A 19,421-nucleotide genomic window follows, 5' to 3' on the forward strand; every position below is an offset into this window, starting at 1 on the left:
TAAGGTACAAGTCCAATAGGAAGGTAACCACATATTAATTAACAATAAGAAAGACCTATTCATGCTTAGATGAACAAAGTTTCTAATTAAAGTTAATCTTAAAAGCAGCAATTTTAATGGATTTAACTTATAATTAGCCAAATATATAACTAAAATTTTACATTATAAAAATTACAAAACTTCTAAAATGTCAACTTAAAAATAAATGTTTTCACGTCATTTAAAAATGAGCATTTTCTTTAATGTTACCTGTAGACTCTGACTCTGTACATCATCTAGAGTTGGAAGATCAGCCAGATACTTTTCCAAGGTCTCAATTCTTCTCTGCTTTTCTTTGTTTTGTTCAGATTCCTTCTGGCATTTTTTTTTCAGGCTACTGATGTATCTATCTCTGGTTTTAAGCTAAAGAAAAAGATTATGACTCTTCAGTGGTTTTGTGTCATTAATAATCGAAACCAACACTCTAATCTTGAGCATCCTAATCTTAGGTAATTCTTAGGCAATAACAGTTCCAGGTTATAGTTAAGACCACCACCAACTCACGTAAGATTTACCCGATTTCATCAATTCCAAGATTCATATTTTTTTCAAATTTTTACATTACTGAAATCAAGAGTTTTTGAACTTTGTTTGCTTTTACAAGTGACAGCATTCTATAAATTGCAGTCAGCCAGGTAGCAGTAATGATGTAGTTTTTATTGCCTGCACATGTGCAAAGTTGGTTAAGCCCATTCATATCTTTGGTATTTCAATAGTGTCATGAATATGTTGAAACTATGTATTGAGTTTAAATGATGCTTAAAATACCTTTAAAAATGTTCCATTATATTTAGGCATTAAAAAAGTTACTGGGTACCCAGAAAGACACAGAAACAGAGCTGTGGAGTATAATTTTGAAATCAGTGAAGCAAGTATTCATCTCTGAACGAATGACTCTAATTTCTTATTTTTTTCAAATTTATATCCAAATGTTTCATGTCAATAAAGAAAGGAAGATAACCTACAAGCAATTAAAGCTGTTTTGTTACTACCAGACTTGCAAAGGAATTACTTATCATGTACTAAAGTAACTCAATCAAAGCCAGTGGAACTTAGCAAAATTACCAAATACTTAGGACCTGAAAGGGACTAGTGAGACCAATCTATACCTCAGGAAAGACTACTGTTAAGGCATTGTGTCATAAGTGGACTTGAAGCATATTTTCTCTCTAAAAGTTACATAAAATAAAGGTGTCCCTTAGCACTAATGTGATCTTAGTATTGATGAAATATGTTAATTGAGCACCTACTATAGGACACACACCATACATGATCCTAGTAAATCCTAATTTGCATAGGCTGAAGCTCATATTTTTATGTACTAATTTTTTTCACCTTTCCACTGGAAATATACTATCTTTAAATTTCATATCTTACATTCAAAGCTCTTTCATACTTAAAATCAATTAAAAACAATCTCTGTATACAAGCAGTTGTCTAAAAAGTAAACTCCAGGGGCCTAATATATTTTTACAGCTTATTCCCATATTCACCAGGGAAATAAGTGCCAGTAATTGGTAGTATAATGGATTACTCTTTCAAATTTTATTAAAGCTAACGCCCACAATCTAGTTTCTTTTATGCCTTATCTATTTTCTTTCAGGTCCAATGTATAACAACTTTTATTAAAACGACTTCAATTTGAAAAAAAAATCACATCTCATTTCATCTATTCATTTCATCAATAACATTAGGATCCATTTATTACTTTGGGAAAGGAGCAACACAGGAAAACAGACAAATCCTATTATTTATTGGGCTTTCTCAGGATTAAAGGCAAGTTGCTGGTGTGACAATTTAATGTGTGATTTACCAGAACTCACACAATGTTGGCATTGGTGGTGGCCTGAAAGACCACATAATAAAATTCCCTTTTCTAATATGAGGCCCAGAGATCTTGAGTGGCTCGACTACCAGTAACACAGAGAGAGTTGGGATTTAAACACACACTGTGTGACTGAAAGCCAGTGTTCTTTCAAGTCTTCCACAATACTCATAATCAGATTCCCACAAATTCTCTAGCAAATAGATTCCACATCAACAGATGCTCCATCAACAAAGCCTACTCTTGCCTTAGCAAATGACCCTGTAAGTTACAGAAGTAAACATATATAGCCTATTTTTACTAAACACTCCCTAATTTACACTTAACTGTATAAGTGTCTTAAATGCGACACAATGATATTCTCAAAAAGCAGCCATTGGAACAGTGCAGTCATGCAGTCTTCTACTAGCAAAGATGCCCTACTTTTCTTCTTTTTCTTTGGTTGGTCAACTGTTGTCTTTGCTATTATTTCAGGCTTGCTGCCCTTATCACAAATCTCTGCCAACACTCTCCTATTGGATACCATCTCTGCTATTTGTTGACCACAAGTTGATCGCGCATAATCACTGGATCCTGGGTTTTTTCAGCCCTGCTCACTGATGAAAGCTCATCGTATTTTGTTTTTGTTTTTTTCATTTTTTTTAACTTCAATGTTCTGTGTGGTCTCGGATTAACAGAGGTTACTGAGGTCTGAACTCCAGTCATGAGCTCCACGTGAATGAGGCATCACTGATAAATTTTCCCTGTTCTGTTTATAAAAGGTTAAATTTTTCCTTTCAAGGAGATATTATGCAATATTGAGATCATTCCTAGAAGGCAATAGGAGGACCTGTTTTAGAAGAGGTTTACAAACAAATTTATTTTTATTTTAAATATCATCGTTTGAACAAAATAGATTATTGAGGACATTTTTTTCCTCTAAAATTTTTTATAAATCATTATTATTAGCCCAAAGCATCAGCTGTAGAGTTAAACTGTCTTGAATTCTACTCCTAGCTTTTCAACAATTTCTATCTACATGCAACTGGACAGATTACTCAAATTTTCTCAAAGCTTCAGTTATCCCATTTTTAAAAATCAGGGTAAAGTATAGACCTCACAGGGTTTTTGTGAAGATTAGGATTAAATGAGAAAAGGCATTTAATGCACAATAACACGCTGTCTGGCGCACATAAGAAAAAGTTCATCAAAGAGTAACTTTTATTATGATGATCACATTAAATGTTTTTCTGTCATGGAATTAGTCTTGATCAGGGCCACAGGGAGTAAATGCAGAAGGAAACAACACAATCCAACCTCAGGTGGGCCCAGAGTGCAGGTGAGTTGATGCATCATCAGTGAGTCTGTTTTCTAGCTTCTACACTCCCCTCAAGAACTCAAGTCATCCACCACAAACTGTACCCTCCACATTCAGCCCCCTCCTCAAGTGCCCCTGATACAGACATTTCCATTCCTAACTGCCTCACTCCACAGAGAGGCTATTCCTCTTCTCTTCCAAGACGAACTCTTCCATCTTGGTGTCTGCTATCAACCTTTCTCTATTCCTCTTATGAACTTGCTCCATCACACACCCACTCTGATATCTTTGATCTCTCTCTCTCATCATTCTTTCCCCAGCCCTTTGTTGGGGTTATCTCACTCCCTGTTCTTCCCTCTTGGCAAAAATCACTTGAAAGCATTCATTCATTCAATATGCCAGGCACCAAGGCTGGTGCTACATATGTTACAGTGACACATTAAGATATTTCCCTGCCTTCATGGAGCTTACAGAGAAATATTAAAAAATAATGATTATTCAGGGGAGCCGGCCCGGTGGTGTAGTGGTTAAGTTCTTGCGCTCCACTTCGGCAACCCAGGTTTTGCAGGTTTCGATCCCAGGTGTGGACCTACACACCACTCATCAAGCCACGCTGTGGCGGCATCCCACATACAAAATAGAGGAGGACTGGCACAGGTGTTAGCTCAGGGCCACTGTTCCTCAAGCAAAAAGAGGAAGATTAAAATTTAAATATTAAAAAAGAACGATTATTCAAAATTGTGTTAAGTACTGGAAAAAAGAAGAACAAAATGCTCTAGACATAACAGGAGACATTGGAGGGGAAAGACATCTAAGCTGAGGCTTGACGAAACAAATAGGTGACCAGGGAGTGGGAGAAGAGAGCTAAGTATTCACCAGGCAAAGGGGAGACTTTGTGTAAAGATCCTGATATCAGCAACAAAGCCTGACCTATTTAAGCAACTGTAAGACACGGTCCCAAGACACAGTGTACCGGTGACTGCTACGGCTTAAGCTGTATAAAGAGGCAGGGTCTTTCAGGTCACGGGAAGAATTTGATTCTTATTTTAAAGATGAGATGGCATTAACGGGTTTTAACCAAGTCAGTGAAATGACTGGATCTTCATTTTAAAACGTTCAGTCCTCCACATTATCAAGAATGGATCTGAGAGGCTGTGGAGCAACTGGAACTCTCATACATGGTAGTGGAAGATTAAATGGTACAAATACTTGGGAGAACTTGAGTAGTTTCTTCCAAGTTAAATACCTACCCAATGAGAAACTCCACTCTTAGAAATCTACCCAAGAGAAATAAAAACACACGCATACAAAAAGTCTGGTACAATAATGTTCACAGTAGCTTTATTCATAATTTCCCCAAACTGAAAATAATCCAAATGTCCCTGAACAGGAGACTAGATACACAGTGGTATATCTATATAATAGAATGCAGCTCAGCAATAGATAGGGACAAACTACCAATACATCCAACAGTATAAATAAATCTCAAAGACACTGAGTGAAAGAAACAGACACAAAAGTATATATACTCTATGACTCCATTTATGTGATGTCTAAGAAGACTCAAAACTATAGCGATAAGAAAGTATGTCATGGAGGCGAAGGAGCCTGACTAGAAAGAAGCACAAGGGAACTTCTTAGGTGACTGAAATGTTTTGTGTCTCATTTTAGATAGTGGTTCTATGTGTACATATTACCAGCAATACTCATAAAACTGAATACTCAAGATCTGTACATCTGACTGTATATAAATTATTCTTTAATTTAAAAAATATAATAAATAAAACACAGAATTACAACAATAACAAAGAAGTAGAGGGCAAGGGTGAGCAGATAAGCAGGGCAAGAACAAATTCAGAGACACCAGTGAAGCAGCTATTACAAAAGCTTTGCCAAGACATGATAACTTGGACCCGGCTGGTAGTGCTGGACAGATTCTATATATATTTAGGAGACAAGCTTCATTAGACTTAGTAAAGTTTCTAGCATAAGTAACTGCATATATAGTAATGAACACTGAAGAAAATTTTGTTTCATTTGAGAAGAACAGGACAGTCGTAAGGCAAATTAAGAACTGTGTTTTGGACATGAAAAGTTTGAAATAGTTATAAGACATCCAAGTAGGAGCCATCAAATAGGTAGTTAGTGTATAAACTGATTTTATTAAGCACTGCACACTGAAAGTAATAAAAGATGAGGAAAAATTTAGATAAAACAAAAATATATTTTAAAAATTGTATCCACTGTATCATCATAACTTTCACACAATCTTTTAGTTAACAAGTCTCAGGTGAAAAAATATTTGAATCCCTCTCACATGTGTATGACCAATGAATACTTCCTTAGCTCTCTCCAGATTTCAGTATTGTATAAAGCCCCAAAAATACATAAGAAACAAGAAACAGGTACTTAAGATACTTCCAAGTTAGCCAAGACAAAATAAATCATACAGCTGAGAAAGAGAAACCAAGAGAAATTTTTGTCACTTCTTGGAAGTGACAACTCACTTCCACTTTTGGAAGTGGAAAACTCACATGTGTATATATATATATACACACACACACCCCCTCCCCTCAAACAAAAATGTCAATTGAGTTCTCTATATAGCTGCAAAACCTCCCTGAAGAAATCATGGTGACCTGCTCCAGATCACTTGAATGGAAGGTTCAGTTAATAGAATGATAAGTTGGATATATCCAGAGAGAAATCTAAAATCAGTTCTGCCACTAAGTAGCAGCTTAAGGATCTGTGCCTCTTCAGTATACTAGGGCTCGTATGCATCCTACTTGATCTTTAACGATACTATAATGGAATGAGGTGAAAATACTGTAATAGAGGCAGAAAGGTCAAATAAATGTACAGATACATTGTGTATGTAAGCATTTGGCTTTTAGCTACTTATTCTAAATCAGGGGCTTCAGCTTAAATAACTTGAAGTCACATGCTTATGAAAGACAGATCACTCTTATTTCACTTTCCAATCCTTCATGCTCAACATGACACAGAGAAAGGAACCAAGAAGAAAAGGAGAACAGTTATTGGTGTCACATCTCAGTGTAGGCACCAACTTAAAAAAGGTTTCACTATTAGTTAGAAAGATATAATATATAGCGGTATTTTTTTTTTTTGAGGAAGATTAGCCCTGAGCTAGTATCTGCTGCCAATCCTCCTCTTTTTGCTGAGGAAGACTGGCCCTGAGCTAACATCCGTGCCCATCTTCCTCTACTTTATATGTGGGATGCCTACCACAGCATGGCTTGCCAAGCGGTGCCATATCCGTACCCAGGATCCGAACCCATGAACCCCAGGCAGCCGAAGCAGAAAGTGCGAACTTAACCACTGCACCACCAGGCTGGCCCCTACAGTGCTATTTTTGTCCTTCAAGAAAATCCCTGGATTTTTGTAGACAGCACAGGGTTTCTCAAAAGTTGCTACAAAACTAATCACTTCAATATAAATGTATAACCTGTATGACACCGGGCAGAGAGTGGATGACAGACAAACAATTATATGTTGAAGGAATGTTGTTGACCCGATTCAACTTTATTAAAAATACCTACCTTTTCCTCCAGTTTCTTCTTCTCTTCACTAAACTGGCTTATTCTTTGTTTGAGAAACTGATTGAGCTGTAAAACCTCTTTCTCAGTAGATGCAAGCTTTTGCTCAAGTTCCTCTTGCTGGGAAGGGGACACTGACTGATCTGAAAATGAACTCTGCAGTGAAGTGTTCTCATATTGTGGCTATTGGGAAAGAAAAAAAAACAAGTAGGAACTTACAAGTTTCCTTGTCTTGAACAAATGGAAAGAAACTGGAAATGAGGCACAGTCCAAGAGTGCACACAGGCATTAGCAGCAGACACACCTGGCATGCATCCCAGCTCTCCTGACTCCCAGCTACGCGCCACGACTACCTCAAATTACTTACCGTCACCCAGCCTCAGCTTCTCCTCTATAAAACAGAAAGAATAAAGTCTACCCTGCAGTGTTTCTTTGAAGAGTGAAGTGTGTAAAGTTCTTAGTACACAGCAGAAGCTTAATAAAAGGCAGTTATTTGGTTAAAAAGTATATTAGAGATATAAAGAGTACCTTATATAGAAGTGAAAGTTCTAGGGAGATAAATAAAAATTAGAGAAAAATTTCCTCACAGGTGACCATTTCCAGCTAATATTAAATTCAATGAATATTAACGGAGTGTTTCCCCAACTAGAAAGTGAGGTCTATGAAATCAGGGATTTTTGTCCATCTTAGTTGCTCCCACATCCCTATTTCCTAGAACAGTGACTGGCACAAAACAAATGCTTTTCAAAAAATAATTGCTGAATGAGTAAATGTATTATTGTGTCTATGAGCAAAGCTTTGTAGGAAATTTAGAAAGAATTTTTCCCCTCCCCTTCCCCTTGCAGTATAACAACCTAGAAAAAGAAGACAGGAAACACAAATGTTTCCTCAAACAAATTAGAATGTGATAAATGCTACAAGAGATACCAACAAAGTAATGTGAAAGCAAAAAACAGATTATTTTTCCATTTATTCAACAAATATGCTAGACATTGTGTACTGGGGATTCAACAGTTAATAAACAAGGCCCCACAAGTTTAATAAAGTGTCACACACAAAAAGACAACAGAAACTGTCTATGTGCTAAGACGGCTGTAAACGTAGTAGCAATGGGAAGGCTTTATAGAAGTGAACTTGAAGTAGGCCTTGAAGAACTCATACTTTCTCAAAAGGCAGAGATGCAATTCAAAAATTATATTAATAGCACTTATCATGTGCAGGGTATTTCAAAGAACACAGACACAGGCACTGCTCTTTACAAACTAACCAGAGGCATAAGAGAAACCCTTAGATAATTATGTACAGGACACAATATGGTATCCAAAGAAAAGCTATCTTAAGTACAAAGTGTTGGGAGGTGGGAGGATAAATGAAGACGGCATTGGGAGACTGATGAAAAAGGTTTTATGGGGAAGGTGGCTTTTGAGACAGATTTTGAAAATAAGGAGAATTCTGGCAGGAACAGAGAAAGGAAGAAAAGCATTCCAGAAAGAATATTTTAAAAACATAAGGGATGGGATATATGCAGAGAATACCCATGTTTGTTTAAAGTATAAGTATCAAGACTGGGGAATATAATGGAAAACTTAAAAAATCTAAGAGGGTTTCTACCGTAGAATCACAAGTTCAGAGTACAACCTTAATTCATAGGAAATGGGAAGCCAGCGACAGCTTTACAAGAAAGCAACGTGACTTAAGAGACTGTGAACTGTTTTGTAAATCTCTGTATTCCCTGGCATTTAGCCCAGTGCACACTCTCAATAACTTCTGATTAAAGAGAAAAGAGGAAAAAAGGACAAGAGTGCTATAACAACTGGAAGCAATGGAGGGGATAAATTAAAGGATATTGAAAATGGATATGAATATATCACTTTAAGAAATTATTCTAACCTATTTAGAGCACTCAGAACAGAATGAAGAAACTTCTGGAAACAGAATTGAGAGGATTTAGAGAGAATTGTATTTCAAGATGTGAATGGACAAGAAATGTTAAAGATAATGAAGGTTTAAGATTTCGTGTCTAAGTAACAGGGAAGAGTATACTGTGAGCAGAGGTAAGGAGATCCTATAGGAGAACAAGTCCAAGCAGATGTACTTAATTACAACTAGAGCCTATTGACATTAAGATGCCAGTTGAAATACAAGCAGAGAAGAACATCAGGCAGTTAGAGAGGTGGGTCTAGAACTCAGGAAAATGGCTAGGCTAGATTAGGAAACTGTAAAAAGTTAATACAGACTTATGGTTTCCAGTCTGGCATGTAATAAGCTCAGAAATTGCCACTCTGTCTATTTTACTAACAAGTAAAAAGCTGAACACACTGAAAAATCCGCAGCTCTTCTCAGATCTGTCAGAGAAGTGAGGTCACAGGCAAACTGCTGCCCCCTGAATCAGAGAAACAGGCGAATAGAGAGAATAACACTGGAACAGAATCCTCTATGGGAACCAGTGCTGGAGCAGGAAAACTAGAGGGGCACCTGATGAAGTGCAGAAGTCTGAGTGCCAAAAACTCCAGCAGGACCCAGTCATAGGGGACCCTCAGATTTTTTGGGGGGGGTTCCTTCAGGAGTCTAACATCCTCAGTGTCAGAGAAAAAAAAATCCCCTCTTACTTCCAACAGCGGGAGGAGAAAAGAAACCATTTTGATGTATGCCAGAACAATCTGTTCTTCTTAATAAGACCTGCCCTCAGGAGAAACTATTTTGCCAGAAACTAACCTACCTAGAAGGGAACTAACCTATCTAGGAAAGAAATACCTAACTCCAGCTACCTCTAGCCTGCCACATGGGGGGCGAGCAATACCCAATTCCATTACCTTTAGCCATTGTGTCTCACCGAAGGGTGGGAAAGATAATACTGAGAAGCACTAGTGAAGTTCACAGGCCAAGAGCACAGGCTCACTAAAAGACTAACATCTAGGGGCTGGCCCCGTGGCCGAGTGGTTAAGTTCGCACGCTCCGCTGCAGGCGGCCCAGTGTTTCATTAGTTCGAATCCTGGGTGCGGACATGGCACTGCTCATCAAACCACGCTGAGGCGGCGTCCCATGTGCCACAACTAGAAGGACCCACAACGAAGAATACACAAATATGTACCGGGGGGCTTTGGGGAGAAAAAGGAAAAAATAAAATCTTTAAAAAAAAAAAGACTAACAACTAATCAGAGGACTACAGAACGTTGTTCCTCCCCCCACACCTTGCCACTACATTACTAAAGGCCTATTTACCACATTTCCCAATACTCAGATCCACCTTTCAAACAAAAGTTACAAGGCATACTAAAAGGCAAAAACATAGTCTAGAGAGACCAAACAAGCATCAGAACCAGAGTCAGATACATCAGGAATGTTGTAATTATCAGACAAGAAAGTTTTTAAAATTATGATTTACACACTAAGGGCTTAATGGTAAAGTAGACAAGACATAAGAACAGATAAAAAATGTAAGCACAGAGACGGAAATTCTAAAAAGGAAGCAAAAAGAAACTCTAGAGATCAAAAACACTGTAACAGAAATGAAGAACGTCTGGTGAGCTCACCAGCAGACTGGACGCGGCTCAGAAACAATCTCTGAGCTTGAGGATATGACAACAGAAACTTCCAAAACTGAAGAGCAAAGAGAAAACAGTGTGGAGAAAAATAGAACAAAATATCCAAGAACTGCGAAATAACTACAAAAAGTAACATACATATAATGGGAACAACACAAAGAAAAGAAAGAGAGAAAGGAACAGAAGCAATATTTGAAAAAATGATTGAGAATTTCCCCAAATTGTCAGACCCCACACCTCAGATTCAGGAAGCTCAGAGAAAATCAAGCGGAATAAATGCCAAAAAACTACACATAGTTGTATCATATTTAAATTTCTAAAAATCAAAGATTAAAAAAATCTTGAAAGAAACAAGAGGGAAAAAACATCTTACCTATAGAAAAGACAGGCAAAGATAAAAGTTATATCTGACTTCTCAGAAACCATGCAAGCAATATTTAAAGTTAAGAGAAAAAAATCCACCAACCTAGAAGTATGTACCCAGTGAAATTATCCTTCAAAAGTGAAAAAGAAATACTTTCTCAGACAAATAAAAATTGAGGGAATTGGTCGGCAAGAGACTTGGCTTGCAAGAAATGTTAAAAGAAGTTCTTCAGAGAGAAAGGAAAGGATAAAGGTCAGAAACTTGGATCTAAGCACAGAAAGGAAGAGCATCAGAGACGGTATGAGTGAAGGTAAAATAAAAGCTTTCATTTTCTTAATCGATCTAACAGATAACAGGTGGGTAAAAAAATAGGGGCAACAACGTATTCAATTATGTTTATGTGTGTTTGCTTATGCAAAAGTGAAATGAATGACAACGACACAAGGCAGAGGAGGGAAGATTTAGGAATACTTAGTTATCATAAGGTACTTGCACTACTCATGAAAAGTATAGTGTTATCTGCAAGTAGACTTGGATTGGTTGTAAATGTACATTGTAAACTCTAGGGCAATCACTAAAAGCAGCAAAAAGTATAGATGCTAAGAAAGGAAAGAAAATGGAATCATATAAAATACTCAATTAAAACTGCAAAAGGCAGAGGAAGTGTGGAAGACAAATAGGAACAAAGAACAAGGGCAACCAAACAGTAGCAAACATGGTAGATATCAATCCAACTATATCAATATTCACTTCAAATGTGAATGGTCTAAATACACTAAACAAAAGACACAGATTGTCAGAGTGAATCCAAAAACAAGATCCAACTATATGTTGTTTACAAGAAACTCACTCTAAATATAAAGACACATATACATGAAAAGTAAAAGGGATGATGGAAAAAGATACATCATGCTAACATTAATGAAAAGAAAGCTAGAGTAGCTATATTAATTTCAGACAAACCAGACTTTAGAGCAAGTAAAGTTATCAGGGATCAAGAGGAGCATTACATAATGATAATAGGGTCATCACTCCAAGAGACATTAATGTGTATGTGCCAACAACAGAGTATCAAAATATGTGAGGCAAAAACTGATGGAACTGCAAGGAGAAACAGATGAAACCACTATAATAGTTGGAGGCTTTAACAACCCTCTATCAGAAATGGACAGATCCATCAAGCAGAAAATCAGTAAAGACAAAGCTGAGTTCAAAATCACCATCAATCAACTGGATATAACTGGTATCTATAAGACTACTTCATCCAACAACAGCAGATTGCACATTCTTCTTAAGCTCATATGGAACATTCACCAAGACAGACCACATCTAGGCCATAAAACACAACTTAACACATTTGAAAGAAGAGATATCACACAATGCATACTTTCAGACCATAATGGAATTAAACTAGATATCAAGAGAAAAGTAGTTGGAAAAACCCAAAATACTTAGAGAATAAACACTACATTTCTAAGTAATATATAGGTCAAAAAAGAAATCTCAAGAGAAATTTTAAAAAATTTTGAACTAAATGAAAATACATGTTATCAAAATTTGTGGGATGTAGTGAAAGCAGTGTTTAGAGGAAAATTTACAACATTGAGTGCATATAGTAGACAAGATGAAAGAGCTAAAATCAATCATGTAAAACCCTAAAGAACCCACCAAAAAAAACTATTAGAAATAATAAACAAATACAGTAAAGTTGCAGAGCACAAAATGAACACATGAAAATCAACAGTGTTTCTACACATTAACAACAAATTAGCAGAAAGAAATCAAGAATACAATCCCATTTACAACTGCAACAAAAAGAATACAACACCTAGGAAGAAATTTAACCAAAGAGGTAAAAACTATAAAACATTGTTGAAAGAAACTGAAGAAGACACAAAGAAATGGGAAGATATTCTGTGCTTATGAATTGGAAGAATTAACAGTTAAAATGTCCATATTTCCTAGAGCTATCTACAGAGTCAATGCAATCCCTATAACAGTCCCAATGACATTTTTCACAGAAATAGAACAAAGAATCCTAAAATTTATGTGGAACAATAGACCACAAATAGCTAAAGGAATTGTGAAAAAAGAACAAAGCTGGAGGTATCACACTCCTTGAACTCAAACTATACTATAAAGCTATAGTAATCAAAACAGCACGGTACTAACACAAAAACAGACACACAGATCAGTGGATCAGAATCAAGAGCCCAGAAATAAACTCACACATCTACAGAGAGCTAATTTTTGACAATGGAGCCAAGAACACACAATGGAGAAAGGAAGGTCCCTTCAACAAATGGGGTTGGGAAAACTGGACAGCCACATGCAAAAGAATTAAAGTAGACCATTATCTTATACCATACACAAAAATTAACTCTAAATGGATCAAAACTTGAATGTAAAACCTGAAACCATAAAACTTCTAGAAGAAAACATAGGCAGTATGCTCTTTAACACTGGCCTTAGCAGTATCTTTTTGAATATCATGTCTCGTCAGGCAAGGGAAACAAAGAAAAAAATAAACAAATGGGACTACATCAGACTAAAAGTTTCTGCAAGGCAAAGGAAACCATCAACAAAAAGAAAAGACTAAAAATTTGGAGAAGATATTTGTAAATCACATATCTGATGAGGGGTTAATATCCAAAATACATAAAGAACTCATATAAGTCAAACACAAAAAACCAAACAACCCAATTAAAAAAGAGGCAGAGAGGCTGGCCCAATTGCCTAGTGGTTAAGTTTAGCACACTCTGTTTCTGCAGCCACGTCTGGTTCCCAGGCACACACCCACACCACTTGTTGGCAGCCATGCTGTGGTGGCAACCCACAAATAACATAGAGGAAGACTGGCACAGATATCAGCTCAGGGCGAATCTTCCTGAAGCAAAAAGAGGAAGCTTGGCAACAGATATTAGCTCAGGGCGAATCTTCCCCAGCCAAAAAGGAAAAGGGCAGAAGATCCAAACATTTTTCCAAAGAAGATATAAGATGGCCAACAGGCACATGAACATGTTCAACATCACTAATTATTAGGGAAAAGCAAGTCAAAACTACAACAAGATATCACCTCATGCCCATCAAATGGCTATTAAAAAGACAAAAAATAACAAGTGTTGGAGAGGATGTGGAGAAAAAGGAACTCTCATACACTGCTGGCGGGAGTGCAAACTGGTGCAGCTACTATGGAAAACAGTATGGAGACTTCTCAAAAAATTAAGGATAGTAAGTAGTACCATACGATCCAGGTATACCACTTCTGGGTATTTATACAAACAACACAAAAACACTAATTCAAAAAGATATATGCATCCCTACGTTTATCACAGCATTATTCACAATAGCCAAGACTTGGAAGCAACCTAGGTGCCCATCAACGGACAAATGGATAAAGACGATGTGGTATATAACAGAACGTGACTTAGCCATGAAAAAGATGAAATCTTGGGCCAGCCCTGGTGGCCTAGTGGTTGAGTTTGGCCTGCACCACTTGGGTGGCGCAGGTTCAGTTCCTGGGTGTGGACCTACACCACTCATCAGTGGCCATTCTGTGGCAGTGGCTCACATACAAAAAGAGGAAGATTGGCAACAGATGGTAGCTCAGGTGAATATTCCTCAGCAAAAAAAAAAAAAAAAAGAAAGAAAGAAAGAAAGGAAAAAAAGAGATGAAATCGTGCCATTTACAACAACATGGAAGGACCTTGAGGGGATTGTGTTAAGTAAAATAAGTCAGATGGAGGAGGTTGTGGGTGTGTGGGGACATAGGATATATGGGAACTCTCTGTACTTTCTTCTCAATTTTGCTGTGAACCTAAAACTGCTCTGATAAATAAAAGTTATTAATTTTACAAAAAAATTCATATAGGTGTTTCTATTACAATGAAATATACACATTCCTAGCAAATCATGCACTAAAAATAAAAATGCTTATGGGAAAGGTTAAGAATAAGAATAGTCTACTTAAAACCTATGCAACTTCAAACCAGAACACTAACGAAAACAGTGACTGGTGAGGTAAGTTGAACATTCTGGGTAGGCAGCCACAGCGGATATTAAAGACCACATCCATACCTACAGTCAAAATGCTGGTGTCACTTCAATTAGAGCAGGTCTAATGGGTGTTGAGACAATGGAGGTAGAACTCTGCAACACAGGGACTACCATTCAGGCGGGCAGGAGGCAACACAACCTGCCATGAACTGGAAACCACTAAAAGAGGGCAGGCATCTCTCAAGAAAGTAGGAGGACTCTTGTAATTTTCGTGAAATGAAGCTTAAATAGGGTCTGCTGCCAATGCAGTAGGCGAGCCTAGGCCTTTTTGCAGCCTGCCAGAGATTCTAATTTTACTCTCACTATTCTAACTCTCCTTGCCTGGGGAAACGCATGCACACGCACACACACACACAAATCAATGACACTTGAAAACTCTACTGACATCATTCTCCTATCTGCCATCTGTGTATAAGCGCATTTGCACTACAGAAATGTGTTTTGTAGCACGACAGAATGTAGTTGAACCTCTAGATGAAATTATGAAGACACAAAGAGGAAAGTCTGAAGCTGGAATGCTTTAATTTCTACATTTAATTAGGTCTTTTCAGCCTTTATCTACTTTCTCTGAGTGTCACACAACCACTCACTCTGTGGAGAAAGCCTTTCTTGCCTTCATTTCTCTGACAATACCCACCCCTCATGCCTCTTCGCAAGTTGTGTTCTTCTATTCCCTTCTAAAGTACTGCCGTTCCCTGTCTTCACTTCTGGATTCCACTGTCTTCACTCGCTGCACATCCGATCATGCCTGAGGCTTCAACAACCACCCAGCTAGACAACAATTCATAAATCTCTAATCCCTCCCTCAGACCTGTACCCACGCATATCAGCCTCATTCCTCATCTCAGTCCTAAATCTACAATACATAAGGTGGACTCGGTATTTTTCCCCTCTAAACCTATTCCTGCTGTAGTAGTCTCTAGTCTGGCCACCAACAACATAAACAAATCAATTTCCCCATCTGAAACTAGGCAATCATTCTCTCTCACCACATTCAAGACACTAAATCTAGCCCATGCTTGGTTGCACAGATGTTTGCTACATACTTTTCCTCTTGTCCTGACCAACACTGTTTCAAAATTCCGGTGTTCACGTAACTTTTAGACTAGTGAGAACTGCCTTCTGACTGGTTTCCCTGCTTCCAATACTATCCATCTTAAATCCAGTCTCCATTACGCCACTGTAGTAACTAAACTAGGATACCTTGGAGAGTGAAAGAGGGTGTTATTAATAATTAGGCTAGTACAACAGGCATTGACCAGAACTGTCCCTAAACCTGAGACACGTCGACCCCTTACTTCTCAAGCCTTTGACACAACTTGACCTCTGCTTACCTCTTCAACCACATCTCTTACCATTACCCTTCTCTCATTTTACACTTCATTCATACAGAATAATCTGTAGTTTTCCAAATGCAGCATCTCCTCTCTTGATTTCGGGCCTCTTCGTGTCAGTATACTATGCCTCAAATATTATTCCTCCACCTCCTTCATGAACTAAATTCTTTTAGTTCATCAGGTTCTCAGATTAGATATCCTTTCCTATGGGAAGCATGACCCCACCTTTGGAAGACTAGTTTCTATGCTCTTAGTAGGGGTTCCCACGGCACTTCATACATATTCCTTTTGGGTACCTCCAATATAACTGCAACTGTCTGTTGTTTATCTGTGTTCCTCATTATATTGTCCCCTCCTTGAAGGAAAAAGCAATTTCATTCACATTTACATTACTAGAGCCTAAACAGTGCCTTACACATAGTAAACATAAATAATTGAAGATATGGATAAACACATTTTTTTTTAATATTATCCCTCTGTGGGCTTTGAGATCTGTGAAGACAGAAAGTGTTCTTCACTTCTGTGGCCCCAAATGTGTTAAAACATATTAGATGTTTATGTTCTGTTGAATGAACTCATTTGTAAAGGTGAGACTCATTTATAAAATACTCACTAGAATCAAAGGACTTGGTAGTAGAAAATACAGCTGAAGAAAAAATAAATAGAAAAAAATGACACTAACAAAAAAAATAAAATGGAAACAAGGAATGATGCGTCAATGATGCTTAATAAGAATAAGCATTATTATTCAGTTGGTCTTTCCAAGGTATAGATGTATTTGGAAAGAAGAGACCTCTTTCTTCTTCAGCTTTTTTTTCTTTTTTTTTTTTTGAGGAAGATTAGCCCAGAGCTACCATCTGCTGCCAATCCTCCTCTTTTTGCTGAGGAAGACTGGCCCTGAGTTAACATCCATGCCCATCTTCCTCTACTTTTTATGTGGGATGCCTGCCACAGCATAGCTTGCCAAGCGGTGCCATGTCCGCACCCAGGATCTGAACCAGCGAACCCCGAGCTGTCGAAGTGAAACGTGCGCACTTAACCGCTGCGCCACCGAGCTGGCCCCTTCAGTTTTTAACAAAAGGAAATACAGTCCTTCACATTTGTTTTGTCCACAGGTTGAAATTTTGGTACAGTCATGCAAGGCTTAATCATGGAGATACATTCCAAGAAATGTGTCATTAGGTAGGTAGTCACTGTGCGAACATCAGAGAGGGCACTTACACAAACCTAGATGGTAGAGCCTACTACACACCTAGGCTGTAAGGTACTAATCTTATGGGACCACTGTTGTTATGTGGTCTATTGTCGAGTGAAACATTGCTATGTGGTGCATCACTGTATAAGGCATTGTAAGTACAGATCACTCTTTGCTTCTATCAGTTCTACCACTGAAACAATCTAGGAAGTTTGCATTTTAGGATGAAGACCTGGTTCTCCTTTTCTACCTATAAGACTTAATGATGTCTAGTTTTCAGGTCATTTTGACTATAAGGTTATTCAAAGCTTTTATTTTTTTTTAAAGAAAGATTAACCTGGAGCTAACTACTGCCAGTCCTCCTTTTTTGCTGAGGAAGCCTGGCCCTGAGCTAACATCGTGCCCATCTTCCTCTACTTTATACGTGGGATGCCTACCACAGCATGGCGTGCCAAGCGGTGCCGTGTCCACACCCAAGATCTAAACCGGCGAACCCCAGGCTGCCGAGAAGCGGAACGTGCGAACTTAACCACTGCGCCACCGGGCCGGCCCCCTCAAAGTTTTTAACAGGCAAACAAGCTACTACTCATGAATATGTTTTTCATCTATAAATTCATAAACGAATGTTGTTTTTACATCGAAAGTTTATTAACCTAGGATATAAACTATGAAAAGTATAATTTCCTTTGTTTAATATACCACTGAATTAGGATAAACAAGCTATAGACCCAAAAATGTGCATATATAAAATGTTGTGCATAAAAAATAATGTTGTTCATAGATCCAAGGTAAAAATTCCTTTGCTAAAGAAACATTTTATTATCATATTTGTTGTTTCTTCTAACTTTTGCCATTTTACCAGCTCTCTATATCTATCCACTGGAAAAAAGTTTATCATATATTTATCATATCCATTTAGTACTTAGAGTTTTCCTTGTAGTCTCTTTTATTAATTTCCCTTATCTCTTCAAGTTGAATTTCTTAACAATATTTTAATTCTCCACATAATTCAAAATCTTTCAATATTTTTAGTAGTCCCCTTGCCCATATCCTTCCAAATATTTTTACCTGTTCTTGCAGCCTGACTTGGAGAGCCCTCTACTGGCCTGACACTGTGTCAAAAGACATTTTCTTCAGCTTGCAGATATACATTAAGTTTTAAACGCTTTTGGTAATATAATAGTAATTGCATCATTCAAGTAAATCTTTACTCAGAATAACAAAGTTACAAGGATAAACTGCATGGTTCTATCAAAATACTGTTATCAAAGTAAATTATACTACTTATATAGCCTAGAAATACCATTTTCAAATAACTGGACACTATTAATCTCAGTATCATGGAGCCTTGTTATCATGTAACAGAACTCACAGATGAGACTACAGAATAATGAGGTATTTTGATGTATTAGTAACTAAAGTATGAAAAGCAAGATGGAATTTCTATGTTAAATGCCTCTGCCTCAAGCAAATCTGATTGTTACCTGTTTTTCAGTATTTCTTGATGTATTATACCAATACCTTTAATATTTATAAACAAGTTTGAAAATATAATGGAGGAAAAAATTCCACTTAAAATAATTTTTAAAAATTCTAGGAATAATGTAGATGACAAAATAAATTTCCAGAAATAGAAGTATACACCACCATAAAGTTATTAGTCCTCACTTTTGATTCTAATAAAAATGCCAATAGTATTTTTTTCTTTTGGAAATAAGCCAATTATAAAGTTTACAGAGAAAATATACAAAAAAGTTTTAAGAAAAATTCTTTAAAAGAAGAGTAATAATTGGGAAAAGTAGCCCTTCCAGCCATATAAATTTTATTATAAGACCTCAAAGACCCTATGTCTGTGTTCCCCTTAGACTGTAGCCTCAAGGGCAAAACCAGCCTCATTTACATTTCTATTCCTAGTGCCTAGACACTGCCTTACCCATAGTAAACACAAACAAATTTTGAAGGAATGGATAAACATGTTTACTCATGTGGTCTCTCCCTCTATAGTTTAAGATCCATGAACGCAGGAACTATTTTTCCATTTTGTGACCTCAGAATTTAGCACAGTGGACGTTTAATAATTGTTTTGTTAAATGCGTTCATTTGTAAAAGTGGGACTTATTTATAAAATACTCATTACAATTAGGGAATCCTCATGGTAGAAAAAAATGAAAAAGAAATAGAATGATATAAATATAAAGAAAACATT

General features: G+C 37.2%; 1 protein-coding gene across 14 annotated transcripts in view; it reads right to left on the minus strand.

Annotated features, from left to right (window-relative positions):
• CEP85L (centrosomal protein 85 like) overlaps window positions 1–19,421 on the minus strand; it is a 201,164-nt gene that overhangs the window by 27,436 nt on the left and 154,307 nt on the right. For 12 of the 14 annotated variants that reach the window (XM_001502878.7, XM_005596902.4, XM_023650978.2 and 9 more), the window contains 2 exons: window positions 6,722–6,901; window positions 250–402 (listed from right to left, as the gene is read on the minus strand). In XM_001502878.7, coding sequence (XP_001502928.3) covers window positions 250–402; window positions 6,722–6,901 — 333 coding nt within the window. The remainder of the gene's footprint in view (window positions 1–249; window positions 403–6,721; window positions 6,902–19,421) is intronic. The other 2 variants (XM_023650979.2, XM_070225456.1) reach the window with 1 other exon arrangement.

The sequence above is a fragment of the Equus caballus genome, chromosome 10 (assembly GCF_041296265.1).
Source record: "Equus caballus isolate H_3958 breed thoroughbred chromosome 10, TB-T2T, whole genome shotgun sequence".
Classification (NCBI taxonomy): domain Eukaryota; kingdom Metazoa; phylum Chordata; class Mammalia; order Perissodactyla; family Equidae; genus Equus; species Equus caballus.